Source organism: Elephantulus edwardii, unplaced genomic scaffold (assembly GCF_000299155.1).
Source record: "Elephantulus edwardii isolate Elephantulus edwardi_28Jun2011 unplaced genomic scaffold, EleEdw1.0 scaffold00026, whole genome shotgun sequence".
In the NCBI taxonomy this organism is placed as follows: domain Eukaryota; kingdom Metazoa; phylum Chordata; class Mammalia; order Macroscelidea; family Macroscelididae; genus Elephantulus; species Elephantulus edwardii.
The window spans coordinates 4900972-4909676 of NW_006399776.1; the positions used below are offsets into that span (position 1 = coordinate 4900972).

At 43.2% G+C, this 8705-nt stretch overlaps 1 protein-coding gene across 1 annotated transcript in view; it reads left to right on the forward strand.

Moving 5' to 3' along the window:
* The first annotated feature begins 3672 nt into the window (after positions 1-3672).
* The window catches only part of EHD4 (EH-domain containing 4), a 114046-nt gene continuing 109013 nt past the window's right edge, over positions 3673-8705 (forward strand). Inside the window, exon 1 of the mRNA XM_006882983.1 lies at positions 3673-3911. Within this exon, the coding sequence (XP_006883045.1) occupies positions 3676-3911 (236 nt within the window). The 5' untranslated portion in view covers positions 3673-3675. The remainder of the gene's footprint in view (positions 3912-8705) is intronic.

An 8705-nucleotide genomic window follows, 5' to 3' on the forward strand; every position in this document is an offset into this window, starting at 1 on the left:
GAGTATTGAATATACCATGGACTGCTTGGAGAACAAACAAGTTCGTCCTGGAGAGGGTGAAATCAGGCTTTACTGGGAGGCAAGGATTCTGAAGCTTTATCTGACATTATATGGATATGTTGCAAGGTGGGATCAGTCCTTAGAGAGGGACGTCATGCTTGGGAGGGTGGAGGGACAGCACAGGAGAGGGAGACCCTCAATGAGGAGGATTGATTCAGTAACTGGAATAATAGGTATAGGTGTGTTGAAGACAATAAGATTGACACGGGATAGAGCAGGGTTTAAAGCTGTTGTGCATAGGGTCACTATCAGTCACAGATGACTCGATGGCACATAACAACAACAACAGGTATTGGCAAAATGAGATGGATTGGCAAGGCACATTTTTAATCAGACAATCATATGACCTACTATATCGGACATGAAAAGGTGAGGGGAAATGGGGTTGCTTTCATATTTAAGACAGTAATTTCTAAATCTATTTTGAAATACAGTAATACAGTGTTGTGACAGGATAATGACCATATGCATACAAAGAAGTCCAGTGAATACCACTATCATTCAAATATACGTACCAACAACTACAGCCAAAGAGGAGGAAATAGAAGACTTCTACCAACTTTTACAGTCAGATTGATGGAACATGCAATCAAGAAGCATTACTAATAATGAGTGACTGGAATGCAAAAGTTGGAAACAGGGAAGATCAGTAGTAAGAAAACATGGACTTGGTGATTGAAACGATGCTGGAGACAGAATGATAGAATTCTGTACAATCAATGACCTATTCATTGTAAAGACTTATTATAAGAAACATAAACATAGACCATACACATGGATTTCACCTCATGGTATACAGAGGAATCAGATTGGCTACATCTGTGGGAAGAATCACTGGCGAAGCTCAATATCAGCTGTGAAAACTAGGCCAAGCATTGATAGTGGAACATTTTATACCCACCTATTCTTTCATAATTTCTGTCTTTGGTACTGATCAGAAAGATTTTGTTCAATCAGCGCCCTATAAGTCTTCTTTACTTTCTTTTAATAGCTCTGTGGATTTATTTTAAGTTTGCATTTCAATCTTTCTTGGCATGAGGCAGATGTCTAATTTCATTTTCCCTTGGCTTTCTCTTCACTTCCCTAGTTATACTTGCTTCCTCTAAATATTTAATCCACATAACAACTCTAAGGAGTTCTCATTTTACAAACAAGGAGACTTAGGCACAGAGATAGTAATATATCTAGAGTCATATGACCACTAAGTCATACAATCAGAATTAAAACCCAGGTCTACTGATGCCAAGTCCTAGTCTCTTTCTACCACAGATTCTATTTAATAAAATCTGAGGTGTGCCCAATGCTATTGGTCTGTGGATGACACTTTGACTTAAAAGTCTATGGTAGAAAGAGAGGAGAACTAAAAACAAGTCCTAATGTAATGTTCTTCAGAGAGCTGAACAATGACTAAGGATGACTAATCGATGCCTTTGAGTTGTGGTGCTGGAGAAGAGTCTTGAACGTACCAGGAATCACAAAAAAAACAAATAGATCTGTCTTGGAGGGGGTGACACCAAATTTCTCCTTGGAGGTAGGATTTTGAAGCTCTATCTCACATATTTTGGGCATGTGGCCGGAAGGAATCAATCCTTGGAAAAGGACATCAAGCTGGGAGGGGTGGAGGGACAGTGCAGGAGAGAAAGACTTGGATGAGAGGGATTGATACAGTAATTGAGGTAATGGGGGTAGGGGTGTCAGAGTCAGTGAGACTGGCTTCAGAACTGTTGTATATAGGGTCATTATGAGTCACAGGCAACTTGAAGGCACATAACAACAATAGGCAAAATCTCAGGCCCCATTCCAGACTGATGCAATAAAAATTTGCATTTTATCAAGTCTAAGAAGTACTGCCATACAGAACCCCTTCTTCCCCCCAATTTAAGAGATTCTTCTTCTTTTTATTTTTTTTTCTCCATGTTGGACGTGTGAGCTTAAGCCTGCAAGGAGAAAGCTGGCCCTAGACTTCTCCAAGTCCCTATTCCTTTGCCTCCAATTCTTACATGTTCAAAGACAGAAAACCACAGAGGAAAGAACCCAACCTAGGACACCTGTTGAGTTTGATTTCTTCCGCAGCTTTTTTTAACTGAATAAATTTTGAGTGAGGATCAGGTATCTGTAGTTGTTAGGGAGCTCTGGTGGTCTAGTGGTAAAGGGTTGGACTGACACTTCAAAGGCATGAGGTTCCTATCCACCAGTTGCTCACTGGGAGAGAAACGGGCAGTTTCCTCTGATGTGTTTTATAGTCATTATAGCTTTAGTTTGCTTGGCTCCACAGTCAACACTCTCAGCACCAGTAGCCAGGAAATTAAAAGATGTATTGCGATGGGAAAGTCTGCTGTTAGGGACCTCTCCAAAGTACTGAAGAGCACTGGAGTTTCTCTGGAGACTAAGGTGCCTCTGATATAGGCCATGGTCTTTGCAATCACTTGTTAGGCATCAGAGAGTTGGACAATGACCAAGGAGGATAGAAGGAGAATTGATGCCTTTGAGCTGTGGTGCTGGAGAAGAATATTGTGGGTACCATGGACTGCTAGGAAAACAAATAGATTCATCCTGGAAAAGGTTAAACCGGGTGGCTCCCTGGAGGCAAGGATTCTGAAGTTCCGTCTAACATACTTTGGACATGTTGTAAGGAGGGAACGGTCCTTGGAGAGGGACATCATGCTTGGGAGGGTGGAGGGACAGCGCAGGAGTGGAAGTCCCTCTATGAGGTGGATTGATTCAGTGACTGGAGTATGTATGTACGGATGGGTGTATCGGAGACAGTGCGATTGGCACAGGACAGAGCAGAGTTTAGGGCTGTTGTACTTAGGGTCGCTATGAGTTGCAAGCGACTCGATGGCACATAACAACAACAACAATAATGAGGAAGACGACAAAATGTACAGGAGGAATAAAACACACGCACAACTAAACAGGGAGCGGAGCCTTCAATTGACCAGAAATTAGCAGGGGACAGCAGGAGTAAAGAGAAAAGAATCTACTGAAAGTAGATTGGAGTCGACTTTTCCTCCTTCAGATTTTGCCAATATTATCCTTGGGTTTGGATCTCTTCCCTAATAAAATAGGGGTAACAATAATTTGCGATGACGAAATCTGTCAAGTTTCTGACCTCGTTAGGCCTGAAAGAAGCAAACGTTCCAAGAATTCAGCCTCCGGGGGCTCGTTCTTGCCAGCTCAGATTTGCCCGGAAGCCGATGCCACCTGGTCAGAGGTGGGGCCCTGGCGACCGACTGTAAGGCACTCTCTCCAGTCCAGGGAGCCGGGTCTGCGCCACCCTTGTCGCGGAGACACCCTCTCCCTGCTGCGTCCTCAGGGCGGACACCGTCATCGATAAATTATTAAGAACCTCTTCTCCATTGGTCGACACTTCCACCCGCGCTGGCAGGGGCCCAATGAAGGAGAACCTGAGAGAGCGCTTTTGAATAGTGAACGAGGGCCGGTGACGTAGCGGCTAGCGATTGGCTGTGGTGCGGAGGGGCGGGGCCGTGTTTCAGCTGCCAGCGCGTCTGGGACAGCTCGCTAGTGAGCCGAGTGGGTTGAGCCCTGATCGGGGTCGGAGCGCCGGCGGGACACCGAGACCAGAGGACGCACGGCGAACCGGAGGACGGCAGGATGTTCAGCTGGATGGGGCGGCAGGCGGGCGGACGCGAGCGCATGGGCGGTGCGGACGCGGTGCAGACGGTGACCGGAGGCCTGCGCTCGCTCTACCTGCGCAAGGTGTTGCCACTGGAGGAAGCATACCGCTTTCACGAGTTCCACTCTCCCGCGCTGGAGGACGCGGACTTCGACAACAAGCCCATGATCCTGCTGGTGGGCCAGTACAGCACCGGAAAGACTACTTTCATCAGGTAACCGCCCCGCGCGCCCTCAGCCCCATCGCTGGCCTGGGCCGCTGTTCCTGCCACCTGGACCAGTCCTCCCCACGTGCGCATATCCCCAGGGTCTCGGCCATGACCGTCCCGCGGGACCTGCCTCGCGGTCTCCAAATTCCATGGTGCATTTCCCCCCCACCAGCATCTGCGTGACCTCAAGTTCCTCCTCTGAGCGCCGATCTGGGTGCTCGCGGCCCCGCCCGGGGCGCGGCTGCCTGAGTAGCGGCTGGCCCTCCCCTGAGGACCTCCCCCAGAACCCACACTCTCCTTTCCATACTGCCCGTTCTCTCCTCCTCCGGCTGACTTTAGCCTGTCTCTCTTACCCCTATCCAAAAAGGGACATCGACATTGGGATAGCATCCTCTGACGAGGGAATGAGGCCTGTGGCTTGAAATGGGACACAGGTGCCATGGTGTCAGAATAGACTCTGGGTTCATCATTGGAGAGAGGAGAGCCCGACAGAAGGCCGGGTGTGTGACTCTTTACCAGTGAATGAATGACAGCAGTAGAGGATATTGCCATGCACACTAGCCCTTTGACATCCTTGCATGTCACACTTACACGCCCCCCCCCGCCCCGTTCCAGGGTTGAGAGGATAGACATTCTGCTTTTGCACAGCCTCGCTTTCAGGAAGTTGTGTGTGGCAGCCTTGTGCATATAAAGGGGGAGTGTCGTATTACTCTTGGTTAGTTTCCATTTCTTCCGTGGGTCTTTTCATTCTTGCTCACCCTTGACAACTCAAAATATTTGGCATGCTTGTTTTATTTTAGAAAGCCAACAATTGCCATGTATGCCCTGTGGTTCAAATAAAATTACTTCCTCCAAAGCGGCATTTGATAGGAAATAATTCAGAGGGAAACAGATTGCTTTTTGAAGCAGCTCTTTTCTTTCTGAAGCAGCCAGTGTTATTTAAGCGTTTCTTTCTTTGGTAAGGAGACTTGTTTTTCTTGGTTAAATCTTGTGTCAAGTGAATCAGGTTTTGGTTCTGGGTTTTTGAAATTGTAAAAATCTCTTCATCATTTATGTTCAACAGGTGTTTGATAGACAATTATTTGGATACATGCCATTTCTATTAAGTAGCAACCTCTTTCTCTCCACTCCAGGGACCTAAATAGCTCCTACAAATAGAGGAGCAGTCCTCACAACAGGAACTATGTTAAATTCAGGCCCACAGAGATACCATGAATGAATTCAGCAAAACAAATACAATGTCTTAAAATAGAATTAGACAGTAAATGGGATGTGAAGGAAGGGATGACTAGAAGAATTTTAAAATTGCTTCTTAATAATCTAAAGATTGTATTAATTATATCTTCTTGATAGTCAAAATGAACATAAACTATTTAGTAGCCAGCACATTGAAACAAACACTGGAGCATTTAATCTCTCAGAAATAAGTAGCTAGTTTTTAAATACTTAGAATAATAAAGTATTATGACCAAGTGGTTCAAGAGTAGAAGGTAGAATTTTCTTTTAAAAGTATACAGATAAACAGCATAGCATTGTTATAATGATAGGATCTCAGACATTAATGGTGGTGTGTTCAGAATACCCCAGGCAATTTCTCCTGTTTATTTTGCCACAAGGGCCTTATTGTGCACATACATGTATAATTAGGGAACCCCTGCTTGATGTGATACCAATTTGGAGTTAATAGATTCCTCTCTCAGCTCCCTTAGTCTGAACAATAAGCCTGAGGAAAGAACAGAATTTATAGGAACTTGAGCCCATATTCCTCCCCCTTTCCTAGTTTACTATTTCTTTTTTTCCATTATTTGGAGGAAGTTGTATGAAATCACTAAACATAGTTTTAAGAAATGTGTTGAGATTTGACTCTTGATAATTCAATCCAGACAACTACTAGACTCTCAGTAGGCACCACCTTATCAGGGAGACCCTTGTGTTTGAAGGCCTCCCAGGTCTAAGTATACTTGATGTTAGGCAGTGGGCCAAGATGAACCTATGAGGTTAGAAGAAAATCAGGTTGGACAAGAAGCTTGGCTAGGCCACAGGAGATCTGAGTTTCATTTTAGAGACAGGAGGAAAGGAAAGGAAAACTCCCCCAGAAAGGCCAAACTGCCTAGAGATGCCTGAACTGAATGAAGTTGGTGAGCAGAAGATAAGCCCAGGGTGCTAAATATTTGATCTGTATTTTGCCTAAATGGCTTGTGTCTAGCGACTAGCATGTTGTTCCTATTCCCAAGAAAGGTAATCCAAAAAAATGTGGAAATTATAAAACAACATCATTAATATCACATGCAAGCAAAATATTGCTGAGGATCATTTAAAAATGACTAGAATAGTACATTGATAGAGAACTACCAGATGTTCAAGCTGGATTTAGAGGAGGCCATGGCACCAGGGATATCATTGCTGATGTCAGATGGATCCTGGCTGAAAGCAGAGAATACCAGAATTCCTATTTGTGCTTTATTGACTATGCAAAGGCATTTGACTATGTAGATCATAACAACTTATAGCTAAAATTGAGAAGAATAGAAATTCTAGAATACTTATTTGTGCTGGTGCAAAACCTAGACCAAGAGACTGTTGTGAAAATAGAGCCAGGAAACACTACGTGATAGCTTAAAATTGGGAAAGGTGTGTGTCTAGGTTGTATTTTTTTTTCTCCATACCTATTTAGTTTGTAAACGGAAAAGATTATTCGAGCAGTTGGACTCAATGAAGAAAAGAAGAATGTGACATCAGGGTAGGAGAAAACTCAACAATAACCTTTGTTGTGCAGATTGCACAACCTTGCTTGCTCAAAGTGAGGAGGACTTAAAGCACTTGCTGTGGAAAATCAAAGACTGTGGCCTTCAACATGGATTGCAATTCATTGTCAAGGAAAAAAAAAATGCTAGCCACTAGACCAATAGGTGACATCATGATAGATGGAGAAAATATTGAAACTACCAATGACTTCATCTTATTTGAATCCACAGTCAGTGTGCCTGGTACTAGTAGTCAGGAGATCAGGAGAATCTGAGAAAAAATCTGTATTAGGGACCTCTCCAAATTATTGAGTAGCATTTATTTCGGTTTGAGGACTAAGGTCCACCTGATTCAGGCCGTGGTCTTGTCAGTCACTTGCTATGCATCTTGAGAGCTGGACAATGACTAAGGATGACAGAAGAAGAATCGATGCCTTTGAACTGTGGTGTTGAAGAAGATTGCTAAATATCCCATTGACTACCAGAAGAACAGATATGTCTTGGAGAAAATATAGCCAGAGTGCTTCTTGGAGGCAAAAATGACGAAGCTTTATCTCACATTCTTTGGATATGTTCCTAGGAGAGGCTATTCCTTGGAGAGGATATCATGGAAAGATGGAGGGATGATGAAAGAGTGGAAGACTCTCAACCAGGTGGATTGACACAGTGACTGTGGCAGTGGGCTCAGGAGTTTCAGAGATTGTGAGGATGGTGTAGGTTCAGGCAGGGTTCAGAGGGTGACTATGAGTCATACTTAACAGCAACGAACAACAACAGCAAGTGACTGAGCAGTAGAAATTCAAAGTTGTTTATGGAGTATATTTAATATACATAGTCATATTGGTTTTTTTTTAATCTACTTGTCTTTTTACCACATTCCAAAAGGTCAAGGCTTTGCTATCCATTGTACACCTAATAAAAACTTTAAAAAATTTTTTTTATTAATTTTAATGAACATTTACTGAGATTTTTTTATTTCCTCTCATTCATTGTTGCATTTTTCTCCCCTGCCCCACCTCTCCTCCCCCCCAAGTTCGCTCTTCTCTTTGAAAAGTAAAAGAAAAATTCCTTCATTAATATACAGCCCCCCTCCCCCATTCTGAGTACACTTCACTATGCAACCTTCGCTCTGGACTCTTGTCATAACGATGATACCCAATCATATATCACTATTAAACTGTTCTCTCCTTTTTCTGTTTCAATGCAGTATACATAATTTATCTAGCTTTTCTCAGTCTCACCCCAACCCTGATGTCAATCCCATTCTACAACAGTGGTACTATGCAATATTTGTCCTTTTGTGAATGAGATATTTCACTCAGCATAATGTCCTTTAGGGTCACCCATTTTGAATAATATTGCTTGAGTTCTGTGTTTTTCAACGCTGCGTAGTATTCCATTGTGTGAATATACCAGAGCTTCTCTATCCATTTGTCAGAACTTATTTTTAACCTCCTAGGTCTTACTACTAGAAAAAATTAGACTGGTCTTGAGAGCCCCACCAATACAAGATGGACCCAGACACTCTCAAGAGTGGGGCAATCAAATGTGTGCTTTGTTCTAAGGAAAAGGTCTTCTAAATGAAAGAGGAAGACTATCATGGACCCAAGTGCAAGGATGAGGATAATAGAGAGAAGGTGTTGGTTCATTTTTCCTATCCAAGTCATAAAATTGACCCAAAAGGAGATTTCAGATATGATAAGGACATTTGTCAAAATCTCTTGGGGAAAAGCAAATAGCGCATAAGGCTGTTTCTCAAAGACAAAAGATACAATGGAATGTACCTCTCTCTAGAAGGGAATCAACTGGCCATCTGTCTGTGTCTTTTAGTGCTACTGTAGCACAAAAAATAGGTTTGGGAGCTAGAAGTCTATACCAACATCTTAATTGTATCAATTTCTTCCTTGTCAGTGGCTTGGGGTATTCCTTATGTATCTCTGTATCTAATTGATCTTGGGTGTTTTTTTTTATAAGTCAGAAGTTATAACTTCAGTTTAAGGGACTTGGTAGATGAGAAGGGTTATCCTGGTGGAGGGTGGAGCTGGGAAGTAAGTGG